Here is a 24,608-nt window from a genome sequence, read left to right as displayed (position 1 = left end):
AAACTGACATTACAAATTCCTTAACAAATAATCAAATTAGGTGAAACTTAACTGAAAATGTTTCCCCTTTCAGTCTTTGTGGTGGGAGCGACGAGCCTTTCCGTTGAAGGATGAGGATACAGCAGCCTTATTATGCCAAGATGAAAGAAAGGATCAGACTGACGGGGCGAGCACAGCCATCTGCAAGGAAGTCTTCCGTAGCACTACACCAGAGAATGGCCTCCCTCCAAAAATGCAGTTAGATGGGATGGAAGAGTATAAAACCTTTGGTATAGGAGTTACTAATGTTAAAAGAAATAGGTGACAGAGAATATATTAAGAAAACTATGTAACTGAAAGGAAAAGAGGGAAAAAAACCTAAACCCTCTTGTGGATCTTCCACTTCCTCTAGTCACGATTCCAGAAAAGGAGGATGTGTTGCATGTATCCATCTTCCACTGTTCATGAACCAGGCCAGAGAAGTTTCTTTCTCCTTCCTGAATCACAGAAGTAGATAGCTTTTCACCTACACAGATGCTAGTAACTTGTGTTTGTCAATAATACAGATCACAAGCACTAAGCTATTAATTGCTGCGATTTGATGCCAAATCATACTCTGTTAAGGTAAGAGCCCCGCCTTAACAACACAGTTGATTTGCATCAAATGACTACTCTTTGCTTCTACTCTCATGGCAGTTCACTAAAATTGCCTCAATAATATATGAGAATATACTATTGTGTATACAGAACACACACACACACACACACACACCTAGTCTTGAGACTGCGTGACCAGCTACTCTATGCAGTGTCAGCTGCCATGAATATTGAGCACAGGTGTGGACTGAAACAGACATCTGAAAGCTTGGACTATGGAGGGGGAGTTGTTTTTTTCTTTTATTCTAAAAGTTGTTTAACCAATATAAGTTATTTATGGAAATTCTTATATCAGATAATACAATATTCATTTATTTGAAATCATTGTTCTCTCTTGAACTAACCACAGACTTTCTGCTTACTCCTAACAGAATTAAGAGAAGCAACTTAAGAGTTTAATATATTGATACATTTTAAAACTATTATCTTTGAAAATTCACCCTGTTTTATTTGCTTTATGTACCTCTTCAAGACAGCAATTTAAAATGCAAAACAGCATACAAATCATAATATGGTTGTAACTCTAGCTAATGTACAGCTAGAAACTTTAAATTGGTTTCTCTTTGCAATAGCTTAACTCAAATATCTACTCTTAATAGGATCCTAGATCAAGAATTCAAGTTTTTCAAAGACTAAGACTTTAATATAGAATACTGAAGAGTGTACATTAAAGAAAATTCTTTCCAGAGCTATAATACCATTTTTTTTCTAGATGAAAGTTAAGGACAATTTGTATCCACCACTTTTTGTTATTCAAAGAAAAGTGATTCAATTTGTAGTTCCCATAGTACTGAAAATCTGGCCACTGGGCTTAGTGTCTGTGGGATTAGATACTGAAGATTTTGTTGAGGATCAGAAATTAAACTGGTCCCTGCAAAAAGGGGGTAGGGGAACCTTTCAAATTCAATACTTACAAACTTTTGTTATAGTTTTACTGTACATTTATTTTTAAAGAAAAAGATAACAAAAGCCAGAAAAATACAAGTTGTCCCAGCAAAAAAAATTCAAATCTTTGTCATGACTGATATTATAATCTTCTACATAGTTTTTTAATTAAAGTTATTTCTATATGCCTTGTACTGTGTGATTTGATTAAATATTATTACTAATGGTACAAACTTTTCCTAAGCCAAAAATAAAAACAAGTATTAATAAACTTTACCTTAGAGGGCAGGAAAAAGCCCCAGCAATCTGTTTCATGCCTATGTTTGTCAGTATTCTTATTTTTTAAAACCTTATTTATCAATAGTAGCCTTAAGATATTTACTGATACTGGTTGTGTTCTTGTCATATTCAAGAGTTAAGTGTGAAGTTGCCAATATGTATTTCCAGTCCCTTGATAACTGGGAACACTAAGTATTTATTATTAATACTTAGTTCATAGATGAAGTCTGTATCCTGTCTTCTCTTAGCCTACTTCTTTCTTTATATGTACATCCTCCAGGTCACATCTCTAGTTCCAGAGTATCCTTGGCTCACTCTGACTCTGCTAGAGGGTACAGTTACACTAAAAACAAAAAAGCAAAGAACCTCTCTTGTTTCTAACTCACCTCTTGGGAGCTATTTGTAGTCAGAGCAGTAGGACATACCAGAAAGCTTTCTTACTGAACCTTTTCTATGTACCAGCCCAAGAAATACCTGCCTCACAATTATAGGACAATCTAAGAGTTAATTAAGCACAACCAAAGTGCTTAATAACTTACAAAACATACACATCCCCTACAGTCTACGAGTAGAACTATAAACTTTACATTATCATGTTATGCTTTTAATTCTCAACACATTCAACATATATGAGTTGGTAGTGAAAATAAGTTGGGTGAGCTAGAATGGGGCCAACCTGGATTCAACCCAGTGGAGCTCCCAAGAGAGACTATATTGTTCCTTTCTGCTCAGAGCCATCACCATGTATTATTTCACAGCCCTCATGGGGGTTGAGTGAGAACCAGGAGCAGGGAGGAATTAGTGGATAGTGTGCTGTGAAAAAGAAAATAGCTTGATAAAGTCTGTGCTTACATATCAGAAACCCTAGGCTTCAAAAATTATTTTTATAGTTTTTAATAAACCAAGTGTAAGATTAAAAAGTAAAAATGTTTCAGGTGCCAGACCATGGCATGCCAACCCACCAAAGCTTCTGATTTTTTCCCATTCCATTCATATTCTCAGGCATATAAACAAACCACAAATGACACAAAACAGAAAATATGGATGTCATTTGCTTTAGGAATAAACTGGGGAGATAACAGAATATTCTTTTTAAAAATACAGAAAAATGGTTTTCATAGTAGCTAATTTTCCTCTTTAGGCACTAAGACACATTTCTGTCTGTAATCATAAAACCATATTTTCACTCTTTACAAAAATCATTTCCCAATATAAACATGAATATTTCATCATGCTAATCTCTAAATGGCATCACTAAAAAGGTAGTTATTTCTAACCTCTTGAACATCCTGCACAATTGATTTTAATCACTGGAATGCAGCACTGCTTCGATTCGATTCAATGTGATCTGGTAGTTAATATTTCTCTTTTCCAGTAAAAAAGATTTCATGAGCAGAAACTGGGCTCCTGTGACTTCATCGATCAAGAGAACGTTTCTGGGCAGCTTCTGAACAGACATTTCTTAGTAAGTTGATTACAGATCTGGGGTCGTCACTCCTCATGATGGCACTGCCAGACACAATCATGTTAGCTCCTGCCTGCAAGAAGTACACAGCTATGTTAGCGTGGAAGAAGCCAATACAGAAGTCCTGGAGTGGCCTGTCCACCCTTGGCTCTGCCAGTGCTTTCCCAGAAGCTGACTGCAGCACTCTAATTCACTGAGTTATGAAGGGAAAATGTTTATAAATAAGGCCACACAATTATTTGTAAATGTGTCTCCCAAGTCACTGAACTAGTGGATTAATTAGTCCTAAGATGCATACAGTACTGTTGCCAATACTTAGAGCTTTGAACTTTTAGATCCTCAGTTCCATTTAGGCTTTCCTAACACATACCAATGACCCCAGACACTAAGGCCTGTAGACACTGTAGCTGTTTGTTTCTAGGAAGTCTGAAGGGAGTCAATGTGAAATGAGAAGCTATCCACAAAACACTGGGAACATCGGTGCCTTGTCATTTTGTGTCAGAAAGAATGTAAAAATGTGTCTTTATGCTTTCTCAGACTCCAGCATGGCTTACAATGCTTTAGGAAATTCTCCATGGATGACATTTTTAATGTGGAGGCAAAGAAATGGGGGGTAAGGGGAACACCCTAAAAAGCTCAAATGAGATAACTCAAAATATAGCTCTGGGCATGGGGTCTGAGTTGAGGGAACCCCATTCTGTTGTGTAATTCCCTCTTAGAAGCTGGAAAATCACATGCTGAGGAAATGTTTTCAGTGAGACCCAGTCACTGATAGTAGACACAAACAGGTAGCTAAGACTTTTAAATTCTTAAGAGCAGCATAATTAGGCCAGTTAAATTTCTCTATTTTTCTTCAGTCAAGAATGTATCTTTTTAAAGAACTTAATGGTTTTGTGACTGGCTAACAACATTCAACACACTCTTTCTGGAGATCAGAGTTTACTATTTAACAATTTATGTATTTAGAAACTCTCTTGTTCTTTACTTTCCTAATCCTACATTTGAACCAAAAATATTTTCCCAAGAAAAGCATCCACTTGAGCAATTCTTTGGCGACACGCCTGTCCCGCAGATTGCTGAGGGCAGTCTCACCTCCGCACACTTCTGAACAGTGTCAGGACCTACTCCACCATCGACCTCTATATCCAGAGTTGGGAACTGGGTCCTCAACCAGTGAACCTAGACATACACGAAGAAACAGTGACTCCTACAGTGGACAGGCAGGGGAAAGCAACCAACCTCACAAAGCGTCACCGCTGACACAAGCTTAGCACATACATAACATACACTGAAGCAGATTATGTTTATAAAAGTAATGTAGCAAATGACATTCAATTTGTAACAGCTTTGCAAAGACTCTAATGAAAACTCTCAAGTGACCCTAGGTCATAAAAGTAAGTTTTAAAATTTTGCAATATAGTTAAAATACTAGATTTTATTTTAAAACCTATCATAGTGTATTACAGTATCTGAAGGTATCTATCTGTATTACAGTATCTGAACAGTATCGGTTCCCTCATCTCCAAATCAAGCATGTCTCAATGACACGTGATACAATTATGTCTACTGAATACACATTTATAATAGAAGCCTAACCCCAGAACAGAATATTCTTTACCTTTGGCATCATATCCTCCATGAACTTCTGACCTCCGAACCCAGGTTCTACCGTCATTACCAAGGCCATATCTATTTGATTAGCCCATGGGGCCAAATATTCAACTGTCGTTCCTGGTTTAATGGCAAGGCCAACCTGCAACAGACAAATGCTATAACACATCATTTCCCTACTGGATTATAGTCACCAAGTTTGTTTTTTTAAATCAAATTACAAACGAGAGTATGCAAATTATTCAGAGTATGACATCAGTGTTTAAATTGGATTTATTTTCCTTTTTTGATTTTTAACCCCAAAAATACTTTTCTTACAATATATTTTGATCATGCCCTCAACTCCTCCCAGTTCCTCCCCACCTTTATAGTCTCTCCTCCTTTTGCTAAAAAAAAAAAACAAAAACAAACAAACAAACAAACAAAAAAACCAAAAACGTGCCTGGCCACAGTGGTGGCACATGTATATTTTAAATACATATTTTTTAAATTTAATTTTTTAATCCCAGCACTCAGGAGACAGAAGCAGGTGGATCTCTAAGTTTGAGGCCAGTCTGGTTTAGAGAGATACACCAAGAAACTCTGTTTCGAAAAACCAAACCAAACATGCAAATATACACAAAAACAAAAATCAAACAAACGAATAATAAAGAGATAAACCCTCCCAAAAAAAACAAAAACATGGAGTTCTTCTGGCATTGGCCAATTACTCCTGGGGATTGTGCCTCCCTTAGAGTATAGCTAGTAGACCCAGTAAAACTCCACTGTAAAAAACTGATTTTCTCCTTGCCAGTGGGTATCGATTACAAATAGCTTCTTTTTCAGGGATTGACCCTGTGTATCTACTCCCTCTCTCAGTGACACACTCAAGCCAGATAGGGTCCTAAGCATTATTTTTGTTTGCTTTTTAAAGATAACATAGCCATTAAATGTGAATGATTCCAGGGTAGTGACCTTCAGAAACATAAGTGGAATAATAGCTTACAAACATTTTATACTTTAATACTGGATTCCAGCTGCCCACATCCAGTCGCTTCCCTGTCATTTTCCCCCACCTATCTTTCAATCTTTGACAAGCACTGGTATAAAATATGACTCCTACCATCGACTTACCTTCATCCCATTCTCCCGGATGTCTTTAATCAAAGCCCCTGGGTTCTCAGTTGCCTCAAGATGAAAGGTATATTGATTGGCACCTGCCACGGCCATTGGCTTTACCCACTGTTCCGGCCTAGACACCATCATGTGCATATCTGGGAAGGAAAGACATCTCCTGTTCATTACTGAGAGGAACATCCAGCTCATAAGATGAAGTCAGACTACAGGGTTTTTTTTTTGTTTGTTTGTTTGGTTTGGTTTTTGGTCATCACACATACATTTAACTAAGATTATAAAAATCAAAAGCTTGGAAAGGAGTTAAGACAATAACTCCTTTATATACCAGCATTACTGTATACATTTCTAAACTAACTAACAAAAACATGTTAATAGGTAAAAAACTTCACATAAGATCAGCAGTCCTCAGACAGATTCTAGCACTCTCTGTCTGATATTGGCTAGCTGTGCAGTTGTTATATGCATTAGACCTTTCTAAGTACTGATTAGCACATGAAATACTAAGAGAAAGTACAGAAGTTCTGCTTTTTGCAGTTTACTTTGTGTAGCTTCATTTTGCAAGTTTTCTGGTGTCAACTGTGATCTAAAAATAATTAACAGAAAAGTTCCAGAAAAAACACACTTGGTAAGTTTTACACTGTGTAGCCCACACCAGCCTTCTCATTGGGTCATCTTTCTGCTGTACACACACTACCTTCTACTGCCTGTTCACAACCTGGCAGCTGGCTGAAGTGGTCACATCCAATGTCCAAATACCACAGTGTTTATGACTGACTTTATTTCTATAAAATCATTATTATTGTGTGTGTGCATGTGGAGTCAGAGGACACTGCTGGGAGTCTGATTATTATTATTATTGTTATTATTATTATTATTATTATTACTATTATTGTGTGTGTGCATGTGGAGTCAGAGGACACTGCTGGGAGTCTGATTATTATTATTATTATTATTATTGTGTGTGTGCATGTGGAGTCAGAGGACACTGCTGGGAGGCTGATTGTTATTATTATTATTATCATCATTATTATTATTGTGTGTGTGCATGTGGAGTCAGAGGACACTGCTGGGAGGCTGATCTTCTTTCCACAATGGGAAAAAAGGTTACAAGTGAGGCTGTCAAGCCTACGTAACAAACAGGCTTATCCTCTGGTTATCTTGATGAACCCTGTTGTTTACCTGCTATCAGTAGCACAGCACAAGTGTAATGATGGTGACAAGTGGACAAGTCATAAGTGCCTCCTTCGAGTATCAGCTCACACTGTTGCAAGTATTGCAGTAAGAAAATGTCACAGAGACTAATTATAAGTTATGCTTTTAACACAGATATGTGTAAGACAATCATTAATGATGCTATATCCTATAGTAGCAAATATCTAGATAAGATAATCTTTATTTAAAAACAAGCACATCTTGGTAGTATACAAGTTTGCATTAATCTTTAATAAATGGTGAAATCATATGCACACCAAAAATCTTTTTAAAATAAACTACTGTACACCCTGTTACTAGTAATAAATATGATTTATATGCTTATTTTATATGTCTGTATACCCAGGGCTGTGTAAAAATTTCTCAGGGAATAAGGAGTCAAGACTGGAGGAAGTTTAATGAGCCTGACTCTACATTAGGCACAGTCTTGTACATGATCCTGTACTACTTTGGAGGTAGAATCAGGAGGATTAAGAGTTCAAGGGCAGCCTGAGTTATATGAGATCCTTCCTCCCCCACAAAATTGTACTGTGTATGGGAAGTGTCTTCTAGCTACAGGTGATAAAAATCCAAGTACTCTGGGCACATTTGAAATAGCCAAGGCATAACTATGATGTGTTAGAGGTTAGTCATATTAAATGCACTTTTGACTTATGATGTCTCATTCTACAATGCGTTTGTGAGAACAAAACCGTGATATAATGAGGAACATCTATCTCTAGGTGTGGCTGCAAACAGAACACAGCAGCTTCCTAATACCACAGTTTCTTCTTACAAGCTCTTTGGTAACAAACACAAGGTATTCTCTTTCAAGTGATAAATTTAGTTTGTTAGTTAAAAAGAAAGTCTGTAAAACAGTCAACTTTCTAAAACAAGCAGTTAAGCTGTCATTTTTGTTTTTTCCCAAGAAAAAAACTGGTGTTCGGAAAAAGCAGCCAGTTTAGTTCATGTAATGGTGCAAGTTGTCTGGCCCAAGAAACGTCACCAAGTCAAAAGCGTCACCACACCCTGCAGCAGAAGTGCTTTGTTCTTCTTACTCTGTAACGTGACAATCAACAAGACATTACTCAAAGACAAACTTATTAAGATAAATATTCTACACTGCTTCACCAAAGATGCACACTGTATGTATGCACAAAGCAGTGAAATGCAGTCACTACAGAAGGAATCCAATGTCACTGCATCATTGACTTGGTTAGGACACCAGAAAACTAACTCACCACTGATGTGCAGCACCAGTGTGGACAACGAAGTAGACCAGGGCTAGAGAGACGGTTACAGTATTACGAAAATAGCTGTAACCTCATAAATGAGCTAAAGAGGATTTCTAAGGTTCCCTACAATACAGACCACTACCTTAGATAATAAAGACTTTTCTTGTTAGTTTATTTCTTAGCTGGTTTTTGTACTCAAAACTAAGACTGCATAGGTCAGAGCTTTCAAAATAACAGGGTCAGATGGTACAGACCTGTAACATAAGCATCTTCAGTGGCTAAGACAGGAGGATTAAAAGCTCAAGTCCTGCTTGGGATACAGAGTAAGTTCTAAGTCAACCAGGGGAACTTAGGGAGGCTAGGGAGATGGCATAGTGGATACAAGTGCTGAGTTTGATCCCTGGAACCCATATGGAAAGCTGATACAGCAATATGGTCCCATGTACAGTCCCTGCTCTCTTATGATGAGATGGGAGGTAGAGAGAGAAGTGGAGTATGCAGTAAGACAGACCCTGCCTCTGAAGGGGGAAGGTAGACAATGACTTCTGAAAGCTCTTCTTTGACCTCCCCTCCACAAGTGCACTGTGTCACTGTACCATATGCACACCCCCACACATGTGCGCATACACACAAACACGTATAAAAATTTTTAAAGATTTTTTAAAACAGTAAAAGGCTGTGGTTCAAATTGGCATGTGCAAGGTTCAAGTTCTGATCTCAGTTCCACCAACAAAACCCCAGAACCTTAGAGGTTATATAGACAACGACAGACGACCTATTTAGTTATCTTTAAGGATCTTACTTTTAATTATGTATATGTCTCTCTGTGTGGATATTAGCACATAAGTACAGGTACGCACAGAAGCCTGAAGACGGAGTTACAGAAGGCTGTGAGACACCTGCTGTAGGTGTTAGGAACCAAGCCCTGATCCTCTGTAGAGCAGAAGTGCTCTTAACTGCTGAACCATCTCTCTAGCCCTGGTCTACTTCTTAAAATCCAGTCATGCATCAACTGTCACACAACCAAAATCCAACAACAAAATCAAACTGTTAAACTATAGAAGAAAAAAAAGCCTCAGACTCCAAGTATTAATACAGTTTATTCATCCTCATTTTGAACAAATTTTCTAAAATATTAAGTAGCAAATTTATATACATGTATACATCATACATGTCTGCCTAAATCCAGGATGAAAAAGTAGATTGTATAAGGTGCTGGCAGTGGTATTATAAGAATGAAAGCTTGATGACAGAAGACATAGGAAACAGTGAGAAATGAGAACACAGTCAAAATAAAAGAGAAAGGAAAAACCAGTGGGAAAATATATGAGAAAGAGAGCATTGGGATGTGTGGCAACCGTATGTGGGAGCAGTTTGATTTAGTTCATCATTTCTCATAATCAAGATAACAGATTTAATTTTAAAAAGTCATGTACGCAATACAAGCAGATTCAAGAAGAAACTTACTTTTAAAAACTCCCTTCCCCCAAAACTTTTTTAAGTTTTAAATATAATCAAGATTATATTTAAGTACATAAAATTTAAAAAGATGAACATGTTGGTAGACATGAGGCAATAATACACATTCTTTTGATCCTCTGAAAATGGATGAATCCTTTCCCAGGGATGTCCAGGCGCAGCCTGAATAAGCTGAGGAATGGCTAAGGCCAACACAAAACCATAAGCTTACTTCATGTTTGGTTCTGTTTAGTTTTTGTAACTCAACTGTGTGGTTCTCAGGTATGAACTCTGTAGTTGACAGTGACATGTTGCATGTCAAAAGGCTGGACACACTTGCTAGAGGCTGTGCCCGTAGCTGCTCTACTGACAACAGCCAACAGCCACATGGCTACTGAGGACTTCGGATATGCCTACTGCGAATGAGAAACAAGTTTTTATTTTAATATAAATAGTTAAATATGGGTTTTAGAACTATCACCTGAACATTTCAGCTAGAGTATTTTATAAAAGGTTCTACTGGCAAAAAAACAAAAACAAGTTTTCCTTAATTATACAAGTTACATAAAATATTATAAGCTTGATTCTATTTCAGTTCAAATAGCTTCTGGGTTGGAGAGATCTATAAACAAAAAGAAAAACCAACCCCCTGCAAAAGAAACAAAAACGCTTTATATTTATTATTCCATGAAATGAAGCTTATCTTTGAAAAGACCACATTTGAAAGAAATAAACTGGGTGCTGGAACACTTATATATATATTCAACTACTAGTCATACAAATGTAATGTCTGCTTAGCCTGAAGAAAGCTGGGGATGGAGAGAAGAGTCGTCAGTTAATGGGCTGCTCTTCCAGAGGACCTCGGTTCCTTCCCAGCACCCACACGGTGGCTCACACCCTCTCTAACTCCAATTCCAGGGAATCCAATGCTTTCTTCTGGCCTCTGAGGGTACCACACACACATATACACGCAGGCAAAACACCCAAATAAATAAGTTATATATTATAAATAATATGTAAATAATAAGTATATATTTATAAATAAATCATAAAGAAAATCACGAGTTGAGTTCTAGCCCTCCCTTCATGGATCATATTATAGTCAGTTCTAAGGACAGAATGAAAAGTGTTTAAAGTTAGTTTGGACCAGTTGCTTAGAAAGTCCTCTCTGAGGAGAGGGCAAATATCTGAGGGCCGTCAATGAGGCCCTCAGCAGAAGAGCTTTTCCAGGTAAAATCAGGTTCACGGAGGAAGGGAAGGGAAGGGGTGTGGATTGCTAAGAGCAAGCTAATGAAGGCCCAGCACAGGAAAGAACAGGAGAAGGGTGCAAGATAAACTTGATCAACCAACCTCTGTTTCCTTTATTTAAGCAATGTAATCAGTTTTAAATGTTTAGCAACCCACTTACCAAAGAAAGGGTCCTGTCCTAGCTGCTTTCGAAGACTTTCAACCACAGGGTGACCAAAAGTGATGTTGGGAACAAAATGCCTACAAAACAAACAAATAAATCTTACTCTGAGAACATTTTCAATTTCATTTCTGCATTTATCAATATGCTTTCTGAGAAACAAACAAAGGAATGTTTGGGATGGCAATTTTTTCCCATATAATTCTTAACATTTTTAATATTAGACAAAATTAGGCAAAAGTAACCAGGTAAGATAGGGCTTACAATTAATGTGTGCTGTCTCATATATCTTCATAATGACAAGACTATAACTCATAAGTCATGGCAAGCAGAAATGGAAAAATGACAAAAAATTTCTGACTTGCTCAGATGACACACTAATTATTAAGAGATTCTAATACAGACCTCAACCTGCCTCTAATTCACTTCAATCACACAACACTGAATGACAATTTATTTAAACCCTTTAAACAATAACCATTAAAAAATAGCTTGGTATTACAAATAAAACTGCTATGACATATTAGCTCAGTCAGCCCAAAGCACACTTGCTCGACTATGTTCACAGCAGCTTTGTCATAGCAAGAGCCTGGAAACAGTAAGATGTCCCTCAACTGAAGAATGGATAAAGAAAACATGGGACATTTATACAATGGAGCATTACTCAGCTGTTAAAAACAATGACATCAAAAAAATTGAAGGCAAATGGATGAAACTAAAAAAAAAAAAAAAAAAAAAAAACAAAAACCCAGCATCCTGAGTCCAGACACAGAAGAACAAACATTGTGTGTACTCACTCACAAGTGGATAGAAGATATAAAGCAAAGCAAAGGATAACGAGACTACAATCCACAGCCCCAGAGAGGCTAGGTAATGAGGGCTCAAGGAGTGGGGCAGGGAAATAGAAGAGATCTTGTGGGTGGACTTGGGGTAAGCAGCTCATGGAATCTGGACTGACAGCTAGGACGCCTGCATGTGACTGACCTAGGCCCTGTGCATAGGTGTGACAGTTGTGCAGCCTGGACTACTTGTGGGACTCACAGCAGTAGAGCAGGGGCTGTCCCCAATGCGTTGGTTGACTTTTAGGAACCTACTCCTCATATTGATCTGTCTTTCCCAGCTTGAAAACAGTAAGAGCTTAGTCCTACAGAAACTTGATAAGACACACTTTGTTGATTGATACCGTGGGAGGCCTGCCCCTTTCTGAACAGAAAGAGAGGAGTAGACTGTGGTGGGGGGAGAAAGGTGTTGAAGGGAGGAGAGGGAGGGGAAAGTGATTGGGATGTAAAATAAATGACTAAATTTAATTAATAGAAAATTCTTGCAAGGCAAAGACTTAAAAAAGCAATTTTATAAAGCTGTGCTGGAAAAAAATAACTTGATGTGTATCAGAGCTAGTAGTACATTGAGAGCATAGTTCACCCCAGATATTGTATTGTTCTCCATACTTCCGACTAATAAAATAAATACTGTTTACATTCTGTTTCAGGAACATTATAACTGACATCCTGAAAGAAGTCAGTTAGTAATCTGTGGAACAGAATTAAGTCAGCCTGCCACCAACCAAAAGCACTTAGAACCTTCAACCTTCTTAGTTCACCTTCTATTGTATTACCTGCTCATTTAAATCTTTAGGAAACCACTTTCCCTCATGTAGGTCATCCTATACTGGGCGCAGCAAGTCCTGTGTCTTATAAAGAATAGGCAAAGCCTTTACAGTCTCATACACTCCCTTCACTCATCTAACCCAATCTCATTAGCAATAGAGGAATGAGTGTTAACAACTCAGTAGACCCTCAGCTGCAGGACAGTTATCAGTAGGAAGCCAACCGAGCACCCCCCAGCTGCCTGTACACCCAAGACAGCCCCCCCGTGATAATTCTCGTCAATGGTCTGTGAGTTTAAGTGACATATGCCATTGTAGAGTCTAGAACATAAAAAGCTCAGGCTAAGCAGTCCTAATCTGAAATCCTATAAAACTGGGGACTTTTTGAGCACCAATATGATGCCACAACACACAAGGTGGTAAATTGGTGTGATGGTGCTCATGGTAATCCCAACACCTGAGAGGTAGAAGAGGATCAGGAGTTCAAGCTACCCTGATAAAGAGAACTGTACATAAAAGTTTCACAAGACATATATGAATTTCATGAACTTAGACCTGTGTCCCATCCCCAAAGTAACTTACAAAGCACAGATAAATATTCCAAAATCCAAATAAAACCCCAAATCTGAGACAATTCTGGTCACAAGCATTTTAGATGAGAGAAGCTCAACTTGTACCTTTCCTGCTCTCACATTACCTGCCAGCCCAGCCTAGAAAGCTCTTTCCAAATAGAGCCATGGGGTGGAAGAAGGTGAATTCTCAGAAAAAGCACATGGAAGGGCACTCATATTCAACTGCTACATTATTAGCAAGAAATAGACTACAGTGCTACTTCCTGAAACCTGGGCTTTGAGAAAATCTAAACAATAATGTGCACAGCAATGTGAAGAAGGAAAATGGCAAAAGATTAAAATAAAAGCAAGTATCCCAGGAGCATTCTACATTAGAAGATCAAAGGACTTGCGGAATGTTGAGATGTATAGCGTCAGAAATAGCTGAATCACGAGTGAAGGCAGAAATAAGCAAGTTTAGCTCACAGGGAGAAAGGCTGTCGATCAAAGCAGGCATAGGTTCTATCAGATTAAGGGTGTCCAATGCTGAATGCAGGTGTTTGGAGTTTATTGCACTATAAATATCAAGTGGGATAATAGGGCAAGAAGCAAGTAATAAAATACATACAATGAAGCATGAAGATGGACTTAGCAATAAGTTGCAAGAAGGAAGGAAGAGGTATTGTCTTAGTTAGGTTTATCATTGTGAAGAGACACCATGACCACAGCAACTCTTTTAAAGGAGAACACATAATTGGGGCTGCCCTGCAGGTGCAGAGGTTGAGCCCATTATTAGCATGGAGGCATGTAGGCAGACGTGGTGCTGGAGAAGGAGCTCAGAGTTCTACCTCTGGATTGGCATGCAGCAGGAAGAAAGAGTGCCACTGAGCCTGGCTTGACCTTCTGAAACCTCAAACCCTGTATTACACTTCCCCCAACAAGGCAACACCTTCAAAAATGCCACTCTCTATGATAGTCTATGGAGACTATTATCAGTCAAACCAGCAGAGGTATTAATAATAAGAATTGGTTTAAAAAAAAAAAAGACAGGCAAAACTAAGAGTTTCTGTCAACAATGATTAGATACAAGGGGGGGGGGGATAAAAGAGAGTAAGCTGTGGTTAAAGCTGCAAGTTTAGATGACAGGCAGCGTAAGTGCTCATAAAAAACTTACAGTCTAGGTATAAGTTCTAAATACTTTCCATTCATTAAACTTTAAATCTGGCAACCCTGTGAGGCAGGTAGCACCTGTATTTTACAGGTGAGGGAATGCAGCCCCGGGTCACACAATCAGTGAGTGCAGGTGGCAGGAGTTACCACACACTACAAAGTCCAGTCTTAGTCTTGGCATTCACCTGCCAGGACAATAACAGCTAGAACAGCAGTCCTGGGAGAGGACAGGAACTCACATGCAGGACAGTCCTGAGCAGGACAAGTGGACCAGCGTGGATGAGTTCTCTAACCGACGGATCCTTGGCGGTTCCATTTCTAGTATCTAGAACATTATTCTACTGCCTGCCTAAGGACAGTCGCTATCAGAGCTCGAGGACACACTTAAGTTACTTACAGTTGAAATAAGGGTCAGGTAAGCTGGCAGCAATCCCAATGGAGTATTCTACAACTTCACACAAAGTCTTTAATTGCATATACTGTTCTTTTAATTTACCGTGTGGCCTTGAAATTAAGTCTGCTCAGTTTATGTCTTATTTATTAAGAAAACAAATATAGTGACAAAAGACAGGCTGAGAAGCAAATAAGTACAAACTTACTTGAGAAACACAAATGTAACGTACAAAAACCACTCTCAACTTATGTGAGCAATTTGTGTTTGTGTTCCTGGTGATAATTCAATGAACTGGGTTCACTAACTTTACCAGGAGCACAAAATGCATCAATATTCTCACAAAAAAAAAAAAAAAAAAAAAAAACTAAAGGCTTGTTCGCTAAGCCATAACCAACAAGGACAGAAACACAGGCATGAAACCAAGTATCTTGAAATTGCCTGACACCACCAACTATCAAGGGATTTACAGCTTCTTCATGAGGGCTCCTGAGGTTCCAAAGACCCAAGATCATGACTTTTTATCAAAGGCCTCAAAGATCTCTTACCAGACTAGAATTCTAAATGAATTCACTCTAAAGAAAAGGAATTCACCAGCAAAGTCAACTTTATAACGATTCTACTCTGACATTTCCCTCCTTGAATGCAATCCTTAACCGGGGGCTTGCTGGGATTCCGGTAGAGCAGTTGTAACACAGGAACACAAGCTTCCTCGCTCACCAGTGCTATGCCTACTTCACTTAGTGATAACTGGAATGCAGCCTACTGCAGACAAATCAACAAACAAGCTGGTAAGAGAATTAAGGTCGGTACAAAATGTACCAAGACTGGAACCAGAAAACAATCTACCTGTGAATCAGGTATCCTAGAGTCACTAGCCAGTTGCAGTTGACAAAGTTAAAAAGCAAAACTGAGCAGATGAGACCGGCTGGAAGGGGGTAAGGCACAAGGCACAAGGAAATGTAGGACTGGTTAAAGTGCTTGCCTCGCACAACTCCAGCCCATCATGGCCACATCAGAAAACACAATATGGATGCCAAAGCTCTGACACCAAGTCAGAAATCCAGTATTCATGTGAAATCTCCCCAATTTAAAATCCTGAAGACTAGTTTAGATGTAGATATTTGCTCTGCTTCCATGGTTGGGATCAGCCCGTTCCAGCCACCATCCTGTCATGATGTGTTTTGTGTCTTCCTCCAAATGTTTCTGCAGAAAATAAATCTGCCCTTTGTTTTAGATATTGAACCATACTTGTGTCTGGCCACCTAGTGTTTCCCAGCCCAGTTTTTTACTTTTTAGATAAATTCAATTTTAATCAGGTAGAAAACTGGGGTGTGGGGGGGGGGGGATGAAGTGGAAAGAGAAGGACTTATTCTGAGGCCGACCACCTTTGTAAAGGGAGCCCACAGCTCACTTTTGTACTGTTGCCCTGGAAACACTGCACCACGTGGCAAATGAGGTGGCCGACACCAGGTCCTTCAGGTTTTGTCTGCTCAGGCAGGACGCTGGGAGAGAAGCTCTACTTCTCTAAATTGGTTTCCTCTTTTGCAAATGAGGAGTAGAAACAGCTTTTACTCAAGGAAAAAAAAAGTTGGTAAAGATTAAAAGGCATAATAATTGTACATGAAGAATTTATGTTTCCCAAGCCAGTGCTTCCCAGCAAGAGTAGAACAATTTTTTTAAAAAAAGTCTGCCTTCTTGCGTTATTTACTAAACTCATGTCTGCCATGGGGGGGTCTGCTGGGAGGGGCAAAGGTAATTATTCCTAGCAATGCTTCCTGCTAAGCAATGATAACATGGATGCACACAGATACCAAGGTGAGCAAGAGACAGACATCAGGAGAGAAAATAATACAAATATAAATTACTACTTGAAGATTACTAACTAAAACTTGTAATTACTAAGTACAGAAAATTCCTTTAGGGTTCTGTAGAAGTTCAGGCCGCACAGAAAGTACTTCTAAGACATAGTTACATTGCCTTGATTTTGGTTCCACCTTCTTTTTTTGGCTATGAAACATGGCACTGTACCTCACTCTTCATTGACAAACATTAACCTCAAAAAGTACCTCATCAGCCCCCAGGTTCCTAGTTCTATACAAAGAACTAGATAACTAAGGAATGCTGAGAACAGGAGACATGTCTTACACAATAACAAATGGCCAGCTCTAATGTACACACAAGTAACATACAGATGAGCAGGTCACGGTTACGTATTTAGGGTGTGTGTGTGTGTGTGTGTGTGTGTAATAACAATTAATTTAAAAAGAGGCCAAGGATTTGAAAGAGAGCAAGGAGGTAGTATATGAGAGGGTTTAGTGGGAGAAACAATGTAATTATATTACAATTTTAAAAAATAAAAGAACTTTTAAAAGAAGGTTTAAAAGAAAGTACTAGGCCAGAAAGACATGTGCTTCTAAGTACTACTATTCAATATTCCTATTAGCAAACTGAAAAGGAGTGTTCTCCATTCATTCATTCTGTATAAGCAGGCTCAGAGCAGCCGGACCCATGCCCAGACCCCTGAGTTTTCTCAGGCACCAAAAACATAGCCACAATCTTTATGTTACACACTTGGTTCAGGGGACCGCTTTCAGTGCGTGTTAAGAGAAAAGAAGAGATTTAACCAGAGAGCAAAAGGAGAAAAACCTGCTACAGAGTAGCCAGTGACATTAAAAAGGTCCATCTCAGTGTGATGGCCCAAGCCTGCAATCCTAGCATTTGGGAAGCTGAGGCAAGATTCAGAGATTAAGGCCAGTTCGATGTTACATATACCTTTTCTGAATAAAAAAAAAAAAAAAAAGAACAGCAACCCCCAGTTCCACCCCATTAAGAAAAAAAAAAAAACCTGACTAACCTCTTGGAAATAACACAGATTTGCCGATGTGACTGAGGGCAAACAGAGTTTGATTATCTGAAATAAATTTATTTCTCTATCTCAACCCAAGGCTTTTATCATTCAATGCGGAACTTCCTGTGGGAAATGCTAGTGAAAGCCAAGAAGACTCATGTTCCAAGTCTGTCACAATCTTCTGTAATCTTGAGCAAGTCTTAAGGCCTCCTTTGGGTCTAGGTTTATTTCTCACTTTATAACCGACTTGGGAAAGTTGGACCCTGATTCTGAGCATAATAAAGCTAAAACTACAATGCTTCAAAATTACTTACAAAAATCTGACCTCCCTGAAGAGCAGGGTGCCTGAAGAGAAAATAGACAGAAAAATCAGACTTCGAAAGGGTTATTCGATACGACTAACAACTGTAGAGAATCTGTTACACGTCAGGCCCTGGACTTGCTCATTTCATTTTTCCAAAGATGCGGAAGCGTTCTATTATCAATAGTACTTCCATTTTCCAAACACTACAACCGAACCTCAGTGAGGGCTGAAGCGGCTTGTCTAAAACAAGTCAGCAAGTGGTCGAACTTAGGGATCACATACAGGTGTCAAGCTCGCAAGCGTGGACGAGTCTGTCTCGCAGCTAGGTCGCGGGGCTAGGTATCTGAGTTTGGACAAGTCGTGCCGGTCGCACCGAGCCTCAGTTTCCCTGCCGGCTTCTGAAAGAAATGCCCTGACTACTGAAGGTGGCTTCCGGGTCCTAGTGTCACAGGTTACTGGGGTGGGGAAGGACTGGGGCCCGGGCCCCCGAAGGCAGCCCGGGCCGGCTCGGTGCCCTCAGCAGAGCGACCCGGGAGGCCGCCCGTCGCAAAGGGGCGCCGTGCACCCAACAGGCGCTCGCTGAGGTGCAGCGACGCGACCCGCGCGGCCGGCCCGCCCCGAGCCCCGCGGAGTTACCCGTCCATTACATCCAGGTGCAGGTAGTCGGCCCCCGAGTCCAGCATGCGCAGGCACTCGGCCCCCAGGTTGGCCAGGTCGCTGTTGAGGATGGACGGGCCGATCTTGCAGCCCGACGCCATGGTGCCGGTTCCCTAGAGCGAGTGAGCCCACGAGAGCCCGGGCCAGCGAAGACTTCGTCCCGATTGGGCGCGCCGCACTGGCTCCGCCCCTTGCCACCCCGCACTCTCTTCCGGACTCTACCGGAAGCAGCGGTCCTGCGGCGAGGAAGTCCCGCCTCCTCCTGGGGGGCGGAGCTGTCAGATGGGTGGCGAGGGGCGGGCCTTTTCCCTCCGGTCTTGGAACTTTCGTCTCAGTAGAATAGCTTCTCCGTTTTGTAAGGAAAAACAGTTTATTGCGTATAGTACAAGAAGGCAACGGGCCCATCAGCTAGACTACCGCCTACAATGTAGGAATTTGTTTTCAAAATGTATTTTTTTTTTTACTATTGCTTCCATGTATATCTTATATTGTGATCATAGCCCCGGTTACCTGCTCGTACACCCTTTCAACTCGTGCTAAGCCTTCCTAATTAATCCTTCTCCTATTAAATATGTATGTGTGTCTGCAGGTTTTGTGCAGGTGGCCACAGTTGCTTGTGCACTCGGAATTGAAGCAGTCCTGTCACACCCCGCAGCCAGCATTTTATAGCACTCCCCAGCTCCTACAGCCCTTTGCTTCCCTCTTCCGTGATGTTCCCTGGTCAAGGTGGTGAGAACAGGTGGCTGCTGGGTGTAGGAGTTTCTTAGGCTTCCGTGGCCCGACTTACTCTGGAGTAGACAGATTTGATACAGTTGGTTATTATTCGGCCGTAATTCTTGAAATGGGTAAGTGTCCTACTGCCAAAAGTGTCCAGAGTCTGGGTCAGGAAGAAATATGAGGCCATATGAAGATAATCATGGCTTCGACAAGAGGAATTTCTAAAAGACAAGGATAGGGTACCTTATAATTTTATTCAAAACATAGCTGATGCTAATTTAGATGCCATGGTTTCTATTGCCACAGACAGAGGTCAATCAAATCTTTAATGTTCTGACACAGACTACCAGAATTCCAGCAGGTCATAATCTGGGCAGTGAAGTTAAATTGGTTACCTGTCTTCCATTCCTACATTGCGCTGTATTTTGAAAGGTGGGGGATGGGAAGTGCCTGTAGGTGGATATCAATTGTATATAGAAGTGGAGGGGACTGATTGGTGATGTTAGGCCAGGCATGGAGTGCGGGTATGAAGAACAAGAGATGAATAAAGAAGGCACACTCCAAGTCTTCAAAAATGATCCTGAATGAGCTAGCCCATTCCCAAAGGAGAGAAATGAAATTGGAGAACATTGAATACTTTTAGATTTATTTTATTATATGTGCATATTCAAACACAGAAGTCAATAGCTTTCATAAATATCTTTCATAAACATCTCAGTATTTATTCATATGCATTTTTCCATGCTCTTTGGTCATTCCATATTCCTAACAGACTTTATAGCTATCTGAGGGAAGTTGGCTGTGTAGTCAATCCTTTGTTATTACCTACAAAAATGGCTAATAAAGGACTTTAATCCCATGGTCACAGTGACTATTAAAATATTATGGAGGTACATAGATTTATGATCCTAAATGATCCTTAAATAATATAAGTAAATTTATCATAAACTTTTCCAAGTACATTCTGCCCTCAATTGTTTTTATTCTCCTGAGTGTCAAATCAGAGTTTGCTTCTGAAATGCGGCAGTTGAGACCCACAAAAGTAAATGAGGGAGTGGGACATTTTACTCACTGCCGAGACACAAGGCCATGAATTGGAAGTGTGGGGTCACAGAGGAACAGTGGGACTCTGGTAAAGTATCCTGTGTAACCCAAGGAAGGTATTTAATTCGTGTTTTAGACTATAATTCTACAACCCTTTCTTCCCTATAGATCTCTGTACATATACTCTTATTTTCTCAGGAACTCTAGGAGGTGGGCAGCAAAATGGAGAAATTTTTTCAACTGACTAAAAAAACCCCAGATGTTAAAAGAGAGATGCCATCTTGTCTTAAGTTACTCATGGAGGCTCAATGCGAAGCAACCTTTGCCTCCAGCACTGCCATGTGCCCAGTTGTGCCCTTTGACACTGTAGCTCTCAGTGACTTATCCCAAGGCACTCAGTAACTCACTTTCATTGTCAGAAGAATCAAGTAATTTAATAGAGTTATAGAAAGCAGTGAATGCTGAAAATGAAAATAAAGTGTTTGTTCTAGAAGAATCTGTATCCAGGATTTAAATTGCTTTAATCTGAATAGTATACATCTCTACCCACTATCATGGATGATATATTTTTATTCCAACATCTCTCTATAAAGTCACTTTCCAAAGGACCAATCTTCATTGAATGTCATTTTTTAATACCTGGTGAAAGTGAGTGCCTGTTTTATCCTTCCTCTGAATGAAATAAATATGATTAAGCAGCATATATTAAGAAATAAATCTATTTTACTAATATTATGTTGATCATAAGTGATAATTAGTGCTCAGTCACATTTTGAATATTGTAAAGATTGTCAATTAACTCAAACTTGTTTCTTCTCTTCCCTAACTGTTTTTTTTTTAAGTTGTTCCTTCAAACTCCAGGTAATAGTATTCCTGAGAATACATCTTGTGACAGTCTTATGCACATACATATAGATACTTTAGTCACCACACATAAACATTCAACACATTACATTCAACACGTTTAAGGACACCATAAATGGTATAGATGCACACATCTGCAAAATTTCAGAAGTCCAACACGAGAGAGAGCATTTCCACTCTGTAGGTCCCTATTTCTCAGAGTGGACAAGTCTTTTTGTTTTTTCAAGATAAAACACTACTTAGCTTATTAAAAAATTTCTAACAGACTTCCATACATGACAGGGAAGGAGTCAGGTTAAAAGATAGACAGACCAGTAAAATCATTCCTCAAACAGCCCAGCACATTTGAAATATATAAAGGTATTTAGGGTTATTACTGAGTATTTAACAATTCATTGACCCCTACACTTCTTAAATATCTGACATGATTATAGAGATTTTGACGCACATAGACGCACATAACTCAGACACTTGTACATACCAGACATAAGGCCTCTAATGCTAATTGAGCAGCATAGTTTTTAACAGGCAAAATACATAAGTTTAGAACCAGAAAACCACTTGCGTGTTGGCTTCTGCACTTAGGGATGAACTCAGCATTAAGTATAAATGATGTGAAGATGGTAGAGCACATAAAAGAGGTCCATTTATCTCCTTGATTTCCCATACTTATTTCCGGAGGTGATACCACCTTGATTTTCTCAACTGGGGGATTTTAAATTTTATTCTAATTCATTTATAGATACCTTTATCATCTTTGTGAATGGGGCCATAGTCCCAAAATATATTTGATTTTATAAATCACAATATAAACTATGCTTATTTAATAAACAATTCTAACGTAAAAATCATTTTCCTTTATGACTTGTTGGATTGATAGGTCTCCTCTTTTTATACATGGACATTTCATAGCCAACATAGTCAACATTTGAGCATATAGAATATATTTTAAACTCATCTCCACACAAACTCTGTTTACCCTCTATTTGAAGACTAACACACACACACACACACACACACACACACACCAGTGTAGGTATGTATTTCTTTCAATGCTTAGTAGTTATGTAACATTTCTTTAATGTAAACGGCTAAACTTTTGAAGACCATTTATGAACTGCACGATGCCCAGCCCTTTAATAATCTACTAAGTACTGGCCTCACAAGCCTTCCAATTTTTATTTTTTGAAGTAACTGCACTTCAAGTTAAAGCCCTATTTGTGATATATACAAGCTGTCTGAGTCTATGAAGAAATTGATCACTCTGTATTTTTCCTCATTAACTGAGATCTCTTAAGGATCATAGAATATTTGACTACTGAGAAAAATTATTTTCCAATCTAATTATAACAACTTAACTTTAATGTATGAAAATATGCCCTCAGGGGCAGGCACAAGAACTGTAAGGAAATATAATCCCCTTTCCCAATAGATCCAATTTAGACACTGCTGTATGTAGTTGAGGCTAGAAGTAGGAATGCCATCTCTTTCAAGCAATGCTATTTACATTTAGCTTTTTATAATTGTATAGCTGTCTATGTCATTAATTCAGAATCATATCTGAGAATTCCTAATGTGATATGAAATGGTCTGTGGCATTAGAATTTTAATTTATAGCATTTAGTGAAAATGACAGTTAAAAATAAATTTTGAAAATTCCACAGCTCTAAAAAATAGTGTTTTGTTCCTTTAATTTCTAGATATATTGTTGACCAAAACAAAAAATAACTGCCAGGTTTGTAATTTAGTGTCTCCAATCTGATTATTTTTCTTGTTGGTTGTTTTTATGTGAGTTGCAATGCGTATAGTCACATAATGTAAAATTTTTGAAACTACAAAAATAAACATTTTCAGGAAATGTATAATGTATCTTAAAAGATTGCATTCCTCTTTAGAACATATAGTCAGTGGTCTTATGAGGGAAGCAACAGTATATACTCTCAACTGTCTGTAATGTTATATACTCTCAACTGTCTGTAATAGTATATATTCTTAACTGCTCAAAGCAAGGTGTTCAGAGTGTGCAGTGGAATGGCTCTTTCCCCCCATTCCTCTGTTTTTATGATCTTCACACGACTGAAGACTTTTAGCTGTTGATTTTAAGGTGGTTATGACACATAAAGAGCTTTGGCAGCAAAATCTACTCAGACTTAATGCTGCGCACTGGCTAGGAAGTGCTGTTTTGGAATTGACCTTTCCCATCAAACGCATTATGCTGTCGGCAGTCTCCTGTGCACTGCCCCTGCGACAGAGACCTAAACATGGGACTTGTCTGGCGCTGTATCGTTCTCCCCCAGCTCAGGAGGAGTGAAAGCGAACTGGCTGGACAGCAGGGGGTTCTCCATGCCATTTTCCTCACTGATGTGGAGGACAGTATCTCCATGCTGTAGGAGGCTGGATGTCTCAAGGCCAGTGAAGTCATCAGGGTCTGAGAGTTGAGTAGGGAGGGGACTATGTACTGCAGCACCTTGTACTTCTGTATTCTCCTTTTGTTCTTCTTCTTCAGCAAGAAGGGGCTCACTCTGTGATCAAAGGATCATAACATGATGGACCAGAGAAGAACATAAAAACGGCTATGTAGCTCTAACTGGACAAGAACTCAAAGGTGAATCCAAGCCCTAACTCCTGTCTTAGGGATGATCTATAAGGGCCCTTCCAGCTTTCAAAGCATGGGTTTTCTATCCGTTGACATATAATTTGGGGGGGGGGGGGGGGAAGGCCCATGCTTATCTTATAATCTGTAAAAATAAACTGATACAAAGTATTGCTACAGTTCCTTTTAACTATTGATGCAAATATGTATGCTAATATTATCCTTTGTTTTCTTTAACTATCACATCAGAATCTGGTACCTGTAGAAATTTCTTTCATTCTGGGAGCGGTGGCACACACCATTAATCCCAGCACTCAGGAGGCAGAGACAGGATGATCTCTCTGAGTTTGAGGCCAGCCTGGTCTACAAAATGAGTTCCAGGACAGGCTCCAAAGCTACACAGAGAAACCCTGTCTCCAAAAAAAGGGAAAAGAAAAGAAAAAATTTATTCATAAAAGCAAAATAAAATAATACTAATAATACTATGAGAAGGCTTCATCTAAGCTAGTAACTTCACATGCTTTACTTGAAAAATATTCCAACTGTGTATCAAATTTTTGTTGTCAGTGATTATTC

The 24,608-nt window shown here is 39.2% G+C and overlaps 3 protein-coding genes across 19 annotated transcripts in view; 1 reads left to right on the top strand and 2 right to left on the bottom strand.

Moving 5' to 3' along the window:
- Nucleotides 1-1,830, top strand: part of Kansl1l (KAT8 regulatory NSL complex subunit 1 like) — an 86,864-nt gene extending 85,034 nt beyond the window's left edge. For 8 of the 9 annotated variants that reach the window (XM_041631737.1, XM_041631735.1, XM_041631732.1 and 5 more), the window contains one exon: nucleotides 74-1,830. In XM_041631737.1, coding sequence (XP_041487671.1) covers nucleotides 74-304 — 231 coding nt within the window. In that variant the 3' untranslated portion in view covers nucleotides 305-1,830. The remainder of the gene's footprint in view (nucleotides 1-73) is intronic. The other variant, XM_041631738.1, reaches the window with a different exon arrangement.
- Nucleotides 1,804-18,995, bottom strand: Rpe (ribulose-5-phosphate-3-epimerase). 2 transcript variants are annotated; one of them, XM_041631739.1, is made up of 6 exons: nucleotides 18,794-18,995; nucleotides 11,285-11,364; nucleotides 5,990-6,129; nucleotides 4,884-5,018; nucleotides 4,358-4,444; nucleotides 1,804-3,338 (listed from the first exon to the last, which is right to left on the bottom strand). In XM_041631739.1, exons 1-6 carry the CDS (start codon nucleotides 18,913-18,915, stop codon nucleotides 3,216-3,218), a joined length of 687 nt encoding a protein of 228 aa, XP_041487673.1. In that variant the 5' UTR covers nucleotides 18,916-18,995; the 3' UTR covers nucleotides 1,804-3,215. The 2 variants fall into 2 exon arrangements, with proteins under 2 accessions (XP_041487673.1, XP_041487674.1); XM_041631740.1 differs by lacking the exon at nucleotides 18,794-18,995 and adding an exon at nucleotides 18,168-18,186.
- A 1,176-nt stretch (nucleotides 18,996-20,171) lies between these two features.
- Unc80 (unc-80 homolog, NALCN channel complex subunit) overlaps nucleotides 20,172-24,608 on the bottom strand; it is a 180,762-nt gene continuing 176,325 nt past the window's right edge. For all 8 annotated transcript variants that reach the window (XM_041631949.1, XM_041631953.1, XM_041631950.1 and 5 more), the window contains one exon: nucleotides 20,172-23,961. In XM_041631949.1, coding sequence (XP_041487883.1) covers nucleotides 23,695-23,961 — 267 coding nt within the window. In that variant the 3' untranslated portion in view covers nucleotides 20,172-23,694. The remainder of the gene's footprint in view (nucleotides 23,962-24,608) is intronic.

The sequence above is a fragment of the Microtus oregoni genome, unplaced genomic scaffold, assembly GCF_018167655.1.
Source record: "Microtus oregoni isolate MIOR12 unplaced genomic scaffold, Mior012 000038F_ref0000394, whole genome shotgun sequence".
Classification (NCBI taxonomy): Eukaryota; Metazoa; Chordata; class Mammalia; order Rodentia; family Cricetidae; genus Microtus; species Microtus oregoni.
Note: the sequence above shows the minus strand (reverse complement) of the source record. Positions and strands in the feature narration are given on the sequence as shown.

Coding starts and splice junctions, on each gene's coding strand:
- Rpe (XM_041631739.1), bottom strand. CDS start 18,915: ATGGCGTCGGGCTGCAAGATCGGCCCGTCCATCCTCAACAGCGACCTG. Junction 11,365..18,793: donor CACCTGGATGTAATGGACGG/GTAACTCCGCGG, acceptor TTTGTTTTGTAG/GCATTTTGTTCCCAACATCA. Junction 6,130..11,284: donor AGGACAGGACCCTTTCTTTG/GTAAGTGGGTTG, acceptor TTTCCTTCCCAG/ATATGCACATGATGGTGTCT.